Source organism: Arvicola amphibius, chromosome X, assembly GCF_903992535.2.
Source record: "Arvicola amphibius chromosome X, mArvAmp1.2, whole genome shotgun sequence".
NCBI classification, from domain to species: domain Eukaryota; kingdom Metazoa; phylum Chordata; class Mammalia; order Rodentia; family Cricetidae; genus Arvicola; species Arvicola amphibius.
Window position 1 is genome coordinate 73150560 of NC_052065.1, and position 19375 is coordinate 73169934.

Here is a 19375-nt window from a genome sequence, read left to right on the forward strand (position 1 = left end):
TGTTCTTTTAAAGGGCCAAGGCAGTTTTCTTTATTAATAATGAAAGTAACACATAGACACTCCTCCATCACGACCATCCCAGTCCCTCTAGTTCTCCTCCCCCTCCCCTTCTCTCCTCCTACTCTCTTCTGCCTTCCATTCTCCCCCTACACTCCCAATTTTCTCAAGAGATCTTGTCTATTTCCCCTTTCTAGGGGGATCTCTGAATGCTTCTCTTAGGGTTCTCCTTGTTACTTTTCTTCTCTGGGGACTATGGGCTACTTATCCTTTGCTTTACAGCTAGTATTCACCTATGAGTGGGTACTTACCATGCTTATCTTTCTGGGTCTGAATTACCTCACTCAGGATGGTTTCTTCTAGTTCCATCCATTTGCATGCAAATTTCATGATGTCATTGTTTTTTACTGCTGTATAGTACTCCATTGTGTAAATGTGTCACATTTTCTTTATCCACTCTTCTGTTGAGGGTCATCTAGGTTGTTTCCAGGTTCTGGCTATTACAAATAATGCTGCTGTAAATAGAGTTGAACAAATGCTGTTGTAGTATTATTGCGCATCTTTTGGGTAAATGCCCAAGAGGGGTATTGCTGGGTATTGCAGTATGTTGATTTCCAATTTTTTGAGAAACCACCATACTGATTTCCAGAGTAGTTGTACAAGTTTGGATTCCCACCAGCAATGGAGGAGTCTTCCCCTTACCCCACATCCTCTACAGCATAAGCTAATCTTGGTATTTTTGATCTTAGCCATTCTGACAGGTATAATATGGTATCTCAGAGTAATTTTAATTTGAATTTCCCTGATTGCTAAGAGTGTTGAACATTTTTAAGTGTCTTTAAGCCATTTGAGATTCTTCTGTTGAGAATTCTCTGTTTAGATCTGTTTTAAAGAGGATTATTTGATATTTTGATGTTTAATTTCTTGAGTTCTTTACATTTTGAAGATGAGTCCTCTGTCTGATGTGAGGTTTGTGAATATCTTTTCCCATTAGGTAGGTTACATTTTATCTTTTTGACTTTGTCCTTTGCTTTACAGAAGCTTCTCAGTTTCAGAAGGTCTGATTTATTTATTGTTTCTTTCAGTGTCCATGCTACTGGGGTTATTTTTAGGAAGTAGTCTCCTGTGCCCCTGCATTGAAAGTTACTTCCAATTTTCTCTTCTATCAGGTTCAGTGTGCTTGTTTTATATTGAGGTCATCAATCCATTTGGACTTGAGTTTTGTGCATGGGAATAGGTATGAATCTATTTGAATTCTTCTATATGCTGATAACCAGTTATGCCAGCACCATTTGTTGAAGACACTTTCTTTTTTCCATTGTATAATTTTAGCTTCTTTGTCAGAAGTCAGGTGTTGATAAGTATGTGGATTAATATCCGGGTCTTTGATTTGATTCCATTGGTCAATCTGTTTTTATGCCAATTCCAAGCTCTTTTCATTACTGTAGCTCTATAATAGAGCTTGATTTCAGGGATGGCAATGCCTCTGGAAGTTTTTTTAATGTACAGATTGTTTTTTGCTATCCTGGGTTTTTGTTTTTCCATATGAAATTGAGTATTGTCCTCTTGTGGTCTGTGAAGAATTGTTTTGGGATTTTGGTGAAAATTTCATTGATCTGTGGATTGCTTTTGGTAGGATTGCTATCTTTATTATGTTGATCCTACCTATCCAAGAGCATGGGAGATCTTTCCATTTTCTGGTATCTTCTTCAATTTCTTTCTTCAATGACTTAAAGTTCTTGTTAAACAGGCCTTTCACTTGTTTTGTTAGTGTTACCCCAAGATATTTTGTTATTTGTGGCTGTTATGAATGGTTATATTTTTCTAATTTCTTTTTCAACTTCTTTATCATTTGTATGTAGGAGGGCTACTGATTTTTTGAGTTGATCTTGTATGCTGCCACATTACTGAAAGTGTTTTTCAGCTGTAGAAGTTCCATGGTAAATTTCTTGGGGTCACTTATATACACTATCATATCACCTATGAATAGAGAAAGTTTGACTCCTTCCTTTCCAATTTGCATCCCTTTGATCTCCTTTTGTTGTCTTATTGCTCTAGCTAGAACTTCAAAAACTATGTTGAATAGATTTGGAGAGACTGGGTAACCTTATTTTGTCCCTGATTTTAGTGGAATCATTTGAGTTTCTCTCCATTTTATTTGGTGCTGGTTGTTGGCTTGCTGTGTATTGCTTTTATTATGTTTAGATATGTTCCTTGTATCCCTGCTCTCTCTAAGACCTTTATCATGAAGTGTTATAGAGAATTGTATTGGTATGGAACTTGGTCTATTGATACAAATTTAAGGTCAATTTTGTTACATATATTTTTTGTTCTTGATTAAGGTATTGTGTTTGTGCAGCTTAATTAAAAATGTAATATATAATTAAGAAATATAAGACAATATATAATTATTTATAATAGTCAAGCTTTAAGTTATGTTATTTTTTTAGATAGATGATAGATAGATAGATAGATAGATAGATAGATAGATTTTAGTTAGATATGTATTTTTAAAAATCTTTTAGAGACTTTTAGAATATGGCATTTAAAATATTTTAAGAGCTTAAGACATTTTATGAAAACGAGGGACATCTGCTCCTGGCACCCACAAAACATGACTGCCAAACTTGCCTAAAGATAAAACCCTCCTTCAGGGCTCCTGCTTCATGAAACAACAAAAAGAGTCTGCCAGACATTCTGAAGGAAACAGAATAAAGTGACTGATGCTATGGGCCAGTAAGCTGAAGATAGGTGCCCGCAACATTATAGAAGAACTTTGGGTGACTGTCCAGGCAGCGAGATGTCTCTGTCAAATCTAGAGTTAGAATAGATAGTTGTAGTTTTCTTTAGTTATGATAAAAGATAAAGTAATATAAACATTGTAACTATAATTCTTACTTGATACCTGTTTTGTTATCTGTAATCTTGCTATGTTAAAGTTAAAAACCTCCCTTTTTGTTTGGACAGAATAGGGAAGGTGATGTGAGATTTTTCTCTTAGTATGCTCTAAATGTGTAAGTATGTTTTATCACCATTGGTTAATAAAGAAGCTGCTTTCACCCAGTGGCTTAAGAGAATATAACCAGACTGGAAGAACTGTAGCCTCATAGAAAGATATTGCCAACATTCCTTCTGTTTCTATTATGTGGAATGTTGTCTGAGATTTCTGTCCCAACAGGTCCTGCCTCGTCCTGCCTGATCCCGCAACCATTCAACCCCAAAGAAACATACAGGGGTCTACATTAATCATAAAGTGGTTTGCTTATTAGTTCAGGCTTCTTAATAACTCATAACTGATATTAGCTCATAATTCTTGTCTGTGTTAGTCACGTGGCTTGGTACCTTTTCCAGCAAGGGAGTTCATCATGCTTCCTCTGCATATGGGTGAGAGCTGCAAACTGAATCTTTCCTCTTCCCAGAATTCTCCTGCTCTTGTCACCCCACCTCTACTTCCTGCCTGGTTACCATGCCTATACTTCCTTCCTGGCTACTGGCCAATCAGCATTTTATTACAATACCACTGACAGGATACAGACCATTGTCTCACAGCAGTGGAACAATTTGAGGAGTATACGTATTAGCTCTTCTTTGCTGTTTTGGTAGAATTCTGCACTAACACCATCAGGCCTTGGGCTTTTTTTTGGTTGGGAGGCTTTTGATGACAGCTTCTCTTTCCTTGCAGCTATAGGTCTATTTAAATTGTTCACCTGGCTTTGATTTAATTTTGGTATGTGGTACCTATCCAGAAAATTTTCCATTTCTTTTACATTTTCCAATTTTGTGGAGTAGAAGTTTTTTTAGTATAACCTGATGATTCTCTGGATCTCCTCTTTGCCTATTGTTATGACCTCCTTTTCATTTCTGATTTTGTTGATTTGCATGTTCTTTGTCTGCCTTTTGATTAGTTTGGATAAGGGTTTGTCTATCTTGTTGATTTTTTTCTCAAAGAGTCGCCTGTTTGTTTCATTGATTCTTTGTATTCTTTGTTTCTATTTTCCTGATTTCAGCCCTCAATTTGATTATTTCCTATCATCTATTCATCCTGCTTATTTTTGTTCTAGAGCTTTCGGTATGCTGTTAAATTACTAGTATGAGCTTTCCCCAATTTTTTTAATGTGGTCCCTTAGTGCTATGAACTTGCCTCTTAGCACTGCTTTCATAGTATCCTATAGGTTTAGGCATGTTGTGTCTTCATTTTCCTTGTATTCTAGGAAGTCTTTTATTTCTTTTTTTTTATTTCTTCCTTGACCCAGGGGTGATTTAATTTAGCACTGTTCAATTTCCATGAGTTTGCAGGTTTTCTGCACTTAGTGTTATTTTTTAATTCTATCTTTAAACCATGGTAATCTGATAATATACAGGATGTCATTACAATTTATCATATCTGTTGAGGTTTTTTTTTTTTTCTGAGTGTATGGCCAATTTTAAAGAAGGTTCCATAAGGTACTGAGAAGAAGGTATATTCTTTTGTTTTGGGGTGAAATTTTCTAATGATGTCTGCTAAATCAATTTCAGTTATGACATCTGTTAGTTATCTTATTTCTCTGCTAAATTTCTGTCTGGTTGACCTGTCCATTGTGGTTAGTGGAGTGTTGAAGTCTCCTACTATTAGTGTGTGGGGGGTTATGTGTGATTTAAGCTTTAGTAATATGTCTTTTACTTATGAGGGTGTTCTTGTATTTGGGACATAAATGTTCAGGATTGAGACTTCATCATGATGGATTTTTTCCTGTGATGAGTATGAAGTGTTCTTCTTCATCTCTTCTGTTTTATTTTAGTTTGAAGACTGTTTTGTTAGATATTAGGATAGCTACCCATGCTTTTTTTTAATTGAGTCCATTTGATTGGAAAATCTTTTCCCATCCCTTTACTCTAAGGTAATATCTGTCTTCAAAGTTGAGTTGCATTTTTTTGTATAAAGTAGAAGGATGCATCTACTTTCATATCAATTCTGTTAGCCTGTGTCTCTTTATAGGTAAATTGAGTCCATTGATATTAAAAAATATTAATGACCAGTGATTGTTAATTCCTGTTATTTTTTTGGTGGTAGTGTTGTGTGTTTACTTTCTTTGGGTTTTCTGGTGTGAGGTTATCTGTTACTTGTGTTTTTATGGGTACAGTTAGCTTTCTTGGGTTGGAGATTGTCCTTCTAGCACTTTCTGTAAGACTAGGTTTGTGAATAGGTATTGTTTAAATTTGTTTTTGTCATGGAATAGCTTGTTTTCTCTATAAATGGTGATTGAAAGCTTTGTTGGGTATGATAGTGTAGGCTTGCATCCATGGCCTTTTAGTATCTGCAGCACATCTGTCCAGGACCTTCTAGCTTTCATCGTTTCCATTGAGAAGTCAGGTGTAATTCTGATAGGGCTACCTTTATATGTTACTTGACCTTTTTCCTTTGCAACTCTTAATAGCCTTTCTTTATTCTGTATATTTTATGTTTTGATTATTATATGGGAGGAAACTTTTTTGGTTCCATCTATTTGGTGTTCTGTGAGCTGCTTGTGCCTTCATAGGCATATCCTTCTTTAGGTTTGGAAAGTTTTCTTCTATGATTTTGTTGAATGTATTTTCTGTGCCTTTGAGTTGGAGTTCTCTTTCTTCTATCCCTATTATTCTTAGATTTGTCTTTTCGTGATGTCCCAGAGTTCCTGGATACTTTGTGTTAAGAATTTGTTGGATTTATCATTTTATTTGACTGACAAATCACTTTCCTCTATAGTATCTTCAACATTTGAGATTCTTTCCTTTATCGCTTACATTCTGTTCATTAGGCTTGCGTTGGTAGTTCCTGTTTGTTTACCCAGATCTTCCATTTCCAGTATTTCCTTGGTTTCTGTTTGCTTTATTGCCTTTATTTCAGTTTTCAAGACTTGGTTTGCTTGATTTTCTTTAAGAGATTTATTGATTTCTTCTAATTTTTGTTTGTCATTTCCTTCATTTCTTTAAGGCAATTTTTCATTTCCTTTTTAAGAGTATCTATCATCTTCATAAAGCTCTATTTAAGATAGTTTTCCTCTGCTTCTTCTTGTTTAGGATGATCAGGTCTTCCTGTTGTGTGACCACTGGGTTCTGGTGTTACCATGTTGCTTTTTAGGTTGTTGGAGGAATTCTTGCATTGGCACCTACCTATCTCTTCCTTCAAATGAGGCTTGCAGTGTCTTTGACTCTTGGCCCAGTCTTTGCAGTTGCTATCCATGTCTTAGAGAGCTACTCTTAGTTTACTATGTGCAGTTGCTATCTGAGTCTCAGTGAGCCACTGAGGTCTCCCTGGCTCACTCTCTTGGTTAGCTCTGTGCAGTTGTAGCCTGTACTTGGTTCAGAGTTCCTCTCTTGGTCAGCAGTATGCAGTTGAAGCCTGTACTTACTTCAAAGTTTCTCCAAGATCTCAGGGGATGGGTAGGTTTGGGTGTGGATTAGGCCTTTTAGTTTACATGGTCCAATCGATTGTCGGGGAAGGTGTTTGGGCAGCCTACCTGCAGGAATCTATTGAAGCTGAGGCAGATGGTGGAGGGACCCCCGGGGTTTTGCCCAGGTACTGAGTCTCTAGAGAGTGGGATCCCCAGCTGGCTTGCTGATCACTCACCTCTTAGTCTGCTGTGTGCAGTTGTAGCCTGTGATTCAGAGTTCCTCTGAGGTCGCAGGGGATGGGTGGATTTGGGGACAGAGTGGGCCTTGTAGCTTACAGGGTCTGACTGATGGGTGGAGGGTGTTGGAGCAGCCTACCAGGAGGAAGCTTGCCTGCTGGCTGGCTGTCAAGCTGAGGCAGGTGGGGGAAGGGCAAGGAGTACTGCCCTGGTACTGAGGGCCTAGAGAAAGGTACCCAGCAGGCTGGCTGATCACTCACCTCTTGGTTTGCTTATGCAGTTGCAGCATGTGGTTCAGACTTCCCATATCTTTCTTAATAATAATGGATAAGATAATGGGTAATCTAGAATAAACCCACTCCTATTTACTACTATTGGGATGGGCACAAAGGCACATTTAAAGAATAATCCATGTTATCGGGAACAGAGTTTATAAGACCTCTTGCTTCCTTGTTTAATTGGAGTTATCACACAAGCTCTCAAAATTCTCCTCACACAGCTTCTTCATAAACCATGCTCTGACCAATGATTTTTTCCCTAAAATCAATGAAAGAAAAGGAAAAAATGTCAAAGTATATAAAAGTGTACTAATATGTAAAATGTCAAAGAATTCTCCAAGTCTGCTTAAAATTTAAACTGCAGAAAATCAAGACATAGGAAACGCCAGAAGGTAATAGTGGAAGAAATGGAAATATTTCTTTGCATAGAAAAGAAGCTAAGAAATACAATGTAGTACTGTCTAGAAACTAAGTGAACATGAAATTCCATGATCTAGTCAAGTATTTAAAGAAGAAAGCTATAATGTAAAATTCAGGAAAGGACAAATCATAGTTCTCTAACACTAATGAAACTGAAATAATGTAAAGCTATGGCCACAGATCTGGCATGCAAGATACTTGGGGTAGACTAATTCAGAAAGAAGGAAACTGATAAAACTGGAACATTCTGAAATCAATAAAATAGCATAAATATTTTTCTTATTCTTAATTTAACATAATAGTCTGGTCATAAAAAAATAACCAGTTTTGTGATTATTCCTTGTAGATAAGTGAAATCCATTACACTAGAAGATTTGAAAATATTCTTTTTATATGACACTTGTACTATCCATATATTTATGTAGTAAAGTTTTTTCAACTACATTTAAGTGAGTTCTAAATCTACATGGAAACCTCTCCATAAATGGGCCCCCTGACAGTTTATTCAAACCCAAGCCATTAGCCATAAACACATCCACATGTAACAGTAAATGTACTCAGCAAACTATATTTATAGATGTGTGCTTGTGTGTATATTGTGTAATTAAAGAGGTAGAGATAATGGATTTGAGAGCGCGAATGGGGGGCGGATATGGGAGAATTTAGAAGGGAGAAACAGGAGTAGAAATATTATAAATATGGAACTTATATATCAAAATGTCCAAAAATTCATTCAGTTTAAAATAGCTTAAGCCAAATACTAAAATTAACTATAATTGACATGAGAGGGAGAGGAGAGACTAAATTGTTCCATTAAAACAAGAGAATGGAACAAATATGGAGGATGGGTTAAAGAAAATTAAGAATACATTAAAATAACAAATTAAAATAGATGTAGAAGGTACTTAAATTGGGTTAATAACCACTTTTCATGGAAATGTTTTAAATTGGCCAATTAAATGATAGGAACTACTTCATCTATTTTAATGGTATCAGACATGAGTGCTTTTTGCTTTCATTTATTGAGAATTTGCTTCCTTTGAAATCATCTACTGAGTGAACAAAATACAACAAAACTAATGGCAGTCACAAGAGAAGATTATAAAAAGCAAAGAAAATAATAAAGAGTCATAAAAGAAATAATTAATATTACATTCTCAGGCCCCATACTATGCCAACCAATCTATTACTAGGGAAATCATCATCTAGCTGAGTGTTGGTGACGCACGCCTTTAATCCCATCAGTTGCAACTCAGAGGCAGGTGGATCTATTTGAGTTCCAGGCCAGCCTGTACTATAGAGAGAGTTCCAGATCAACCAAGACTGCACAGAGAGACCATGTCTTGAAAAAAAAGAAATAATAAATGTTTTCTTAAATAACCTCATTAAAAATATTAATATAGATATATTTAGTAATAATACGGGAAGGAATAATGACTATAGTTCTGTGGTAATACAAAGAAGTTGGAGTAAGTATATTAATTTCCAAAAGCCAACTTCAAATGAACAAAATATAAAATCATCAGTTTCCTTCATAATGACATAACTTATCAAGTACTTGCACTAAATAACAGCATTAAATTATATGAGGGAAAAAAACTATTATAAACGTAAAGAAAATGAATGAATCTACTCTTGGAGACTTTATCACCTACCTAGGTGTAATTGACACATCTAGAAGAAGGGCATAATTGAACTAAGCAGAGAAATTAAGGAAGTGAATGTAATATACATTTTAAATTACTTTATCCAATAACAAAATAATACATACTCTTAAATTCACTTGGGACATCATCAAAATTAACACATTATGGGCCAGAAAACCACATTAACAAATTTAAATAAATAAAACGTTATAAAATTCATCATTCATAATGGAATTAAAGTACAAACAATAGCAGAAAATGACTTCTGATAGACTATATATCAAGTGACTAAGACAAAATGAAAATATAAAAACAAAAGTGAAAATACCAGTTAGTAAAACATTGCATTTTAATGTCAATTCTTCCTAAATTAAAGTGCAGATTCAATATAATCCTGAAATATAAGTAAATTATTTTGTGCATATTCACAAACTGATTTTAATTATTTACATGAAAATCAGTTGTCAAAATTAGCCAATGCAATAAAAAAACTAAAAATAGTCAGTCAATAGAGATTGTCATTCCTTGTGGTTTATTTGACAAATAGAAATATAGAAGAGTACTCAGAAATGTACCTGAATAAGTTTCATCAGTTATTATTTATTGAAGGAAGAAACAAAGTAATGCAACGAGTAGTTCTTTTAGCAAATGACACTAAACAAGTGGAAATCCCCATACAAATTAAATCATTCTCTCTAAGATAAGACCATGCAATCTTTACAAAAGCTAACTCAGGTTGGATCACAGTTATAAACATAAATGCCAAAACCATGAAAATAACAGAATACAGAATCACAAATTTTTAGGAGTCACCAGGCAGCAGTGGCACACACCTTTAATCCCAGCACTCAGGAGGCAGAGGCAGACAGAGCTCTGTGAGTTCGAGACCAGCCTGGTCTACAAAAGCTAGTTTCAGGACAGGCTCCAAAGCTACAAAGAAACCCTGTCTTGAAAAAACAAACAAAAAAGAAGTCTTTGGATAGAGCAATATATTTTGGATACAATAACAAAGATATGATTTCTAAAATAAAAATAATTGATAAATCTGGGTTTATAAAACACATAACTGCTCTTGAACACGATTAAGAGAATTATGAAGAAAAGCCATAGAATGGAGATGTTTTCTTCCTACATATATACATATATGTATATATGTATGGCATATATATGGCATATATATGCTAAAACTGATAATATATACATATATATATATATATATATATACACACACACACACACAACTCCATAACTCTACATTTGAGAACAATTAAAACATAGACAGAAACCTGAAAAGAAACTTTATCTAAGAAACTATACAGGTGGAAAATTAACTTAGGAAAGTAATTTTTGTGTTATATGTCATTAGGGACTTCTAAGTAAAAATGTGATGTCCTTATGCTACCATTAGAATATATAAAATACAAACCATAATCTGCTTACAGAATTATGAAGCAATGAAAAGACTTCATTACTGGAGTATGGAAATCAGCACAATAACTTTAGAAGTCATTTTTGAACATCTTACAAACCAAATAAAATTTTCCATATTTGTACCAGTCAATATGAAACATCTACCAACACAAACACCAACATATTAAAGCTTATGATAAATTTATTTATAATTACTAAATATTGAAACCAACCAAGATATACTAAAATAAGTAAATGTGTCAAACTATGATGATAAATGTTCTGGAATACTAAATACTATAAATAAAAATACGTGACCTAGCTTTCCTTAAATAGACTTGATTGAGCTTTATGTGCACAATTGTAAGTGAAAAACAAAGCATCTAAAAAGAGTAAATAATGCATGAACATGATTATATGACATTAGGAAAAAAGCCAAACTACAGTAGTTACCAGAGGTTGTGTACAATAAAAGCTTAAGAGAAAGCACAGTACATTTCTTGATGTATTGGAATTAATTTATATGATATTAAAACCATAGATACAAGATATTATGTATTTTGAATATATGTTGAGATATAGTTCAAAAAGTGACTTCTTGTATAAACTGTGGAATTTGATGAATAATAATTTATAAGTAATGACAATCTGATGGCAACAATATAATATAGTAATGTAAGATACTGATAAGGTTAGCTGTTTGTGCAGGCATAATAGGGGTAGTGTATAACTATTTTTTTGCTTATCATTTCTATAAACCTAAAATTGTTCTAAAGTAGTCTTTTAATGTTTTGAATTGAGATAGAATTCATCAGTTTCCCCCTTCTCTATATATGTGTATAAAAACATAAATACATAAAACATAATCTGTTTAGTCTATTTTTGTTTGGTGGTATATATGACTGCTCTACATTGGAAAAACAAACATTTGTTCACCTTTAAGAGAAGCAAATTATCCTTTAATAAATTAATTTCATTTTAAAAATTTGTTATGTTTTCCTCCTATAAAATCGGGATAATAAAACCTACCAAAAAGCTTATTGTAAAAAGCCATTATTTTGTGTTGTGTTGGGTTGTGTTAGAGATACAATTCCGGAGAAATTCATTTATGTGATGCAATATTATGGTTAGTCATTTCTGTAGAGAAATACAAATCGTACTGTGGGGCTAAAGTGAAGATTGCATGCACAAACATAATGAAATCGCAAAACAAGAAATGCAATAATCAAGTTTGTGGAAGGTGTGCTTTATTTTAGTGGTAGTAAGGAGTCTTTGGAAGTCTAGAAATTGGAGTGAAGGGATAACTGAAATGACTTAGGCATAATAACCAGGAATATTATAATTGTTATTGAAGGGTCTGCTGTCTGATATCACTATAGAAATAGATTCTACAGAAATAAACATGACTTGGGACAAATTGGTGTCATATTTAGAAGGACATTGATGTTTTACTGAAATTTACACCCTTCATGGTTAGGAGCAGGTAATGCATGTCTTTTTTTTTGTTGTTTGTTTTTTTGTTTTTTCGAGACAGGGTTTCTCTGCAGCTTTGGAGCCTGTCCTGGAACTAGCTCTTGTAGACCAGGCTGGTCTCGAACTCACAGAGATCCACCTGCCTCTGCCTCCCGAGTGCTGGGATTAAAGGCGTGCGCCACTACCGCCCGGCCATGTCTTTTAATAAAATGGTGGTAGTTGCTAGAATACTGAGGTATAATAGAAATGATGCTTATTATAGCTTGTATTATGTCCTTGTTAACAGGAATAAGAAAATTCATTTTCATGATTTTTAAATCAGATTTATTTTTATTACCATATATGCATATCTTGCCCATGAATTTAATGAACCACATTCCTATAGTGTTGTATACTATTGGATTTTAATTTAATGTTTCTAGCTTTAGCAAAGGGTTACCTTAAATCATTCAATGTTTAAATATGCTTTGCAGTTGTAACTGGCCTGTAATGTAAATATTCGCTTAGAGTTCAAGGAACTACAGTCAATTGATAATTAATTATTTCAGATCAGGATCTAAAAGTGTGTCTTGTAAATCCTTCATGGTAATTTGAAATATTTGTTGAATGGTATTTAAAAACTGTCAATTGACTGTTAAATTCTGTTTGCACTTTGCATTTAGTTTGCGTGTCGACTGAACTTTAAGTAAGCATATTTCTTAATGTGGCCAGATGGTGTCTGTGTGATGCTGGAATAGCATTTGAAAATGAGAAAAGATTATTATACTCTTAAGGGAAGTATAAATTAAAGCATATTAAAGCTTTTCAATAATAAAGGAAGACACTGAGAGCAGCTTTTAATCTACAGTTTAATTTGTGACTAAAGCACTGTGCACATAAACAAGAATCAATTTCTAAAATGATTTTGGATTTGTGGAGAATGTTTTTTAAAGTTATTGATGCTTGTTATATGGAAAATTAGGTAAAGGTTTGTAGGATAAAGGTGAATCCTAATTAATTATCATATTATTAAATACTTTATCATGATAGCTTGAAATATATGATTAGTAGAGTATATAAACACATGTATATGCAAATATTTCTTGTTTATGAAAAGTCATTTGTCCCCTCCCTTTATAATTCTTAAGATAAGATTTTAAATGAGACAATCATGTTAACTTCTTTTCAGATATTTTTTGGAGTAGAAAGGTTTCCTTTTTTTCTTGTGTGTGTTTTTCTTTTCTTTTTTTAATATTTATTTATTTATTATGTATACAATATTCTGTCTGTGTGTATGTCTGCAAGCCAGAAGAGGGCACCAGATCTCATTACAGATGGTTGTGAGCCACCATGTGGTTGCTGGGAATTGAACTCAGGACCTTTGGAAGAGCAGGCAATGCTCTTAACCTCTGAGCCATCTCTCCAGCCCATCATTTTTTTTTGAAAAGAAAAGAAACTATCTTTTTTCACGTTACATACCAATCCCAGTTCCCACTCCCTCCCCTCCTCCCATTCCCTCGACTTTACCCCCTACCCTACCCATCACCAGCTCCTTAGAGAGGTTAAGGCACATTGCTTTGCGGAAGGAACAAGGCCCTCCCTACTATATCTAGACTGAGCAAGGTATCCCTCCAGGGAGAATGGGTTCCAAAAAGCCAGTACAAGCAGTAGGAATAAATCCTGGTTCCATTGCCAGTGGCCCAGAAGTCTGTAACAGTCAGACAACTGTCACCCATATTCAGAGGGTCTAGTTTAGTCATATGCTGGTTCCTTCCCTGTCTGGCCAGAGTTGGTGATCTCCCTTGAGCTCAGGTAAGCTGTTTCAATAGGTGTCCCCATCATGGTCTTGACCTCTTTGCTCATATTCTCATTCATCCCTCTCTTCGACTAGACTTTTGGAGCTCAGTCCAGTGCTCCACTGTGGGTCTCTGCCTCTGTTTCCTCAGTTGCTGGATGAAGGCTCTATGATTACATTTAAGATAGTCATCAATCTGATGACAGGGCAAGGCCAGTTCAGGCACCCTATACATTATTGCTTAGGCTCTTATCTGTGGTCATCCTTGTGAATTCCTGGGCATTTCTCTAGTGTCAGGTTTCTTACTAGCCCTATAATGGCTCCCTCAATCAAGATATCTCTTTCCTTGTTCTCCATCTCTGTCCTTTTCCCATCTTGACTATCTCGTTCCCTCAAGTTCTCTCCTGTCACCTTATCCCCTCCTTCTCTCATTCTGCCGTCATTTCCCCTCCATCCCTATGCCCCCAATTTTGTCAGGAGAGCTTGTCCCAGACCCAGAAAGGTAAACATGGTATGTACTCACTCATAAGTGGGTACTAGCTGTAAAGTAAAGGATAAGAAACCTATATCCACAACCCTAGATAAGCTAAGTAACAAGTTGAACCCTAAGAGAAACATATATACATCCCCATGGGAAGGGGAAATAGGCAAGTAATTTTGTATGACTGACTGGAAAATTCTACCTTAAGATTTTCCACATATAAGAGAGATCATGTGATCTTTATTTATTTAGTTTATTTCACTGAACATAATACTCTCCATAATTATAAGCATTCGAGAAGATGAATATATTGAGTGTTTGTTGTCCACATTAAATACTTCATTGTAATTTGACTTTGTACCCATAATTATATAAATGTTTATATATAAATCTATAGTAAAATGCCTAAAAAGGAATTGCAGAAACAATAACTTCCAAATATTGTTGTATATTACTAGAAATGTATTACAAAGAAATTATGAATTGAAATAAAATCTTAATCTTACTATTCATTTGGCAAAAAATATAATTACTTATACTAGGAAAGGCCCTTTTGAAGTCAATGTTGTTAGTCTAATGCTGAGACTTCTCTGATAATTTAATAATCCTAAGAAAAATCTTCTATACCTCATATATTCATCTTCTAAATTCTTTCTAACATATATTTAAATGTTGAATGTTGTAAGTCAATACTGCTAGGAACCATTAATATAGTCACAATGATCTGTTTTTTTCCTTTTGTTTTGACTTTCAAATATAATTTAGATTTCTAGGCTTCTTTCCTAGCCCTTGAGAAACTCCAGTAACTGCATTTTATGGCTGTCTTCAACAGAAACACTGGGGGCTAGGTTTATTTATTATTTAGGAAGTTTTTTAAATTACAGTATTTACTTAAGTATTAGAGCCTAAATTTGGTTGTTTTGCTGCTGTATGCTTTCAGTGTACTTCCTAATAGGTTTAAATCAACCATTAGACTCAGATTCAGAAGATAGACCTCAGATAACTCACCACTTCCTACTTACAGCCTCTAATTAAGTTGAATTTCATTTTAAAATTTTAGGTGAAATGGACGTATGCACAGAGTGGGTTGAGATGGTTTCCTAAATCACATGTTTGAATGATAGTATTATCACTAGTAATATTTTGATAAATTAGATATCAGTGTCTTCTGAAAACACTTTTTCTCAGTCTCTTTTTGTTATGAAATGAGAAGAAAAAAATGAAAGGCTATCAGAGAGGAAATACTAGATGTTAGTATTTTGTTATAGTAAGTAGTATCAGTATGAGTCCTGTCCATAATAATATTTCCATAGCTCATAAAAAGTTGTTACAAAGGTAATGATATATTAGAACATACGTTAACAATATTGTTTTCTGAGCTTTATCCAAAATAGGAAGAGTACTGTAGCAAAACAATTTGTAAATACATTTTTGTTAATAAAATGCTAACATCCACATAGTTAGTCTAACTATATCTTGCATCTGTTCAATGATGGCTTTAAACTCTGCCAACATGAGAAGAAGTCCATAAACAACTATTTTAGTTTGTAACATTTTACCGAATGATATATATGACTATCAAAAGTAGAATGCATAATATTGAGTTATTATTTAAGATATCTAAAACATATGAACATTATTTCAATTTATAGTAGAAAGCATTGAAATCCTGCTAATATTTAAAAACATTGACATTTACTATTAAAATGGAAAGGAGTTTTTTTTATTTTAGCATGATATTTATTTTTTATTAGATTTCAAATTGCAATTATAAACATTACTTTTATTAAAGCATTATTTTCTTTAATAATATGAACCTTGGGTAATATGTGTCTTGCCTTATTAACTCACCTAATAAATCTGTTAAAGAAAGTGAAATAACAGGAAATATGTGAACATAGAGAGATTTTTGAGATTTTTTAAGCATTGTAAAATCCTACTGATACAATTCATGGCACAAAATGTAACTAGCATATATTAAAACAATTATGAAATGCAAATAATAGTGAAATAATAGTGAATAAAGATGCTTTAGAAAACCTTCTTAGTGTCATAATGTAACAACTTTAACGAACACTGTCTCTTTTAGGTCTGGATCTGCCATTTATGATGATGCCTCATCCCCTACTTCCAGTCAGCTTACCTCCTGCATCAGTTGCCATGGCAATGAATCAGATGAATCATCTCAATACTATTGCCAACATGGCTGCTGCAGCTCAGATTCACAGTCCACTCTCCAGAGCTGGTGCCTCTGTTATAAAGGTAGGAATCATTATTCTGAAGAAAACAAAGGTATTGATTATATACAAGCTTGATAAATATCAGCATTACCACTAAATCGTCAGTTATAACACATAGTTTATTGACTCCACTACTGTGCAGTGATTTTTAATTTGGTTTTTTTAATAGGCCTGCCATGTTTTGCTATTGTTTGGGTTTGTTTTCTTTCGACTGCCACAGATCTCTCTTTTATTCAAGTCTTGTGTTTTGAAATCAAATGCACGGCGTATAGGATATGCAGCCAAAGTAATCACAGGGTGGAGGATTACAGAGTACACAATCTCATTTATGGGATGAGGCTATGCAAAACCACTGTACAATTTTTTAAGTCTGAGAAAAAATGTAAGGTATTCTTCACTGTACTTTAGTTATATTCAGGCAGGCTTTGACCACAATTCTAGTTTGCCACTGATTGATTGAATGACCTGAATTACAATACTTCACACTCCTAAATGTATTTCTTCAATTGTAAACTGAAAATCACAGTAATTTTCTATCCTTTCTATCCATTGGATAGCTAGAGATAATATGAAAAAAAATTGTTAAAATCAATACAGCATGGCTGGGTAAATGGCTCAGATGATAATGTGCTACCACCCCCCAAGCATGAAGACCTTAGTTCAGATAACCAACACCACATAAAATAGCCAGCCATTGTCATGTAGCTTTGTCAACCAAGCTCTGGCAGGGTAAAGATAGCCATATCTAAGGAGCATGGTTTCCAATCATTCTAGACTGTAAGTGAGCACCTTATTCTGTGAGACACTGTTATAAAATGTAAGAGGAAATAAATGGTGAAAGACAATTGATCACATGCCCTGAGCTACACATGCATACACAATTGTGCAAGCAGACTATACATGTATATGTATACATGCATATATAAAATTAAAAGCCCAGCAAACACTAATAAGTTATAATAATTTGATTAACAGTCAAAATCACATGTCATAATTTTTCAAAATTTTGCGGCAACTAGGTGATAAGAAACAAATAATACGTTATAATTACTACTGTTTCCTGTTATTTTGATTCATCTTTTGTTCTATTTCAAGTAGCAAATAAACTATACATTCCAATATGTATTTTCTTTTGATGAGGAGATGATATAAGAGTTTACAGGATGTTCAGAGAAAGTCAATCAGTCAAGCCCATTAGTTAGTTCCTTCTCTTCATTTATTTAACAAATATTGTACCCCAAATATATATTGATCAGTAAAGGAAAGGGATAAGATATATTTTCAGACATATAAGAATTCACAGCCTGAATATGAGGTAAATGAGTACTCTAAAAAAATTAACTTTTATTAACTTTTATTAAGATAAACTAATAGATAATGTATGAAAATAGCCAAATAATAGAGGAATTCAGAGGAGACATATATGAGAACAAACCTGGAGAAGAAGTGATATAATGTTAGGGAATCATTACAGTTGATGGACTTCAACTTGGAAAGTGGTCATTTTTATAAAGTCTCATATATTTCAGTCAAATGGAAGTCTGCTTACTATATGTAGCTCTGAATGTGTTGATTGTCTTATTTGTTTGAATTTTTCACATAGTTTTTTTTCTGAGAATTACAGTTGCTTTTGTAAACAAAATACCCAAAGACATTACTTAAACAATTGAATAAATTTCTATTATTTTGAAACTATATAGCTACTAATATGAAACGTCACAAAAAGTTAGGAAGTTCTATTAAAATATAGAAAGTTAGTAATATGATACCAAAATGTAAGAAGGTACATTTTGAATGTTCATCTTTATTTTAAAAGAAATTATTTGGAAAGAACTTGTTTTTGTGAAACACACACTTAAAGTTCAATCTGTTATATTGTGTGGGCATTGGATTGAGAAGTTTTATTATAATAATACTTGAGGATCTAGAAACTATTAGAATAAAGTCATATTTCTTCATTTATATTCATAGAATAATTTCTGCTAGAAGTTTAACCAAATACACTTAAATAAATGTTCCTCATTGTTTTATAAAATGCCTAAATTAAATTCATCATTTGTCCAAAATATACATAATCATATATATTAACATTTAATATATGGAAATAAATGTTTTAAGTATGAAATTTGGCTTCTTTATGACAAGTTTACATTATTTTCAGTAATGTGTCAGTGGCTTCCTTCATAAAAACTTCTTGGTTTATTATTTAGTAGAATCAATTTAAAATACAGACAAATATCAACATTTGATATGTAAAATGAGGGAATAAGTTTCAAAAAGCCAGTGAACTTAATTTTACTCAATTCATGAAAATTCACAAAATACTTGCCAAACTGTATATATTAATTTCCAGTTTATTTTTATCTCTGTGTTTACAAACTGACAATAAGTTAATATGCTGTAATTGTCTCCAATTTTCAAATTTCTTTTTTTTCTCATTTTTTTATTAAAAATTTCCATCTCCTCCCCTCTTCCTCCCCCTTCCCTCCCCTCCCTTCCACCCATACCCCTACTCCGCCCCTCTCCAAGCCAAAGAGCCATCAGGGTTCCCTTCACTATGTTAAGTCCAAGGTCCTCCCAGCTCCCCCTAAGTCCAGGAAGGTGAGCAACCTTAAAATGAATACACATATGAATGTAGTAACAATTTATAAAAGAGAAACCATGAATTTGATAGCAATGAGTGTGTATGAGAATTCTGGGAAGGATGGAGGGAAAGGAGAAATATTATAATATTTTATAATTTCAAAAATAGAGCATTGAATGTTATGGGGTAGAAACAAGTATGATTTCCAGAATACACATACACACACACACACACACACACACACACACACACACACACACATATATATATACACACATATACATTATTTTCATCTTGTTACAATGCGTGTTTACCTTTTTGAATGCTCAAAAATTGAATTTACCATAACATTTAGTGTACTTAATTATGAATGTCTTATGTGCTTAGTCAAATTACATTGAATATTTTATACAAATAAAAGAGTCTTGATTCCTATCATTGATTTACATGTTCAGGTTTCTAGCTCTAATATTTAAGCTATTATT

General features: G+C 33.6%; 1 protein-coding gene across 1 annotated transcript in view; it reads left to right on the forward strand.

The window, feature by feature from the left end:
• The window catches only part of Dach2 (dachshund family transcription factor 2), a 564525-nt gene that overhangs the window by 423569 nt on the left and 121581 nt on the right, over positions 1-19375 (forward strand). Inside the window, exon 6 of the mRNA XM_038316535.1 lies at positions 16156-16328. Coding sequence (XP_038172463.1) covers positions 16156-16328 — 173 coding nt within the window. The remainder of the gene's footprint in view (positions 1-16155; positions 16329-19375) is intronic.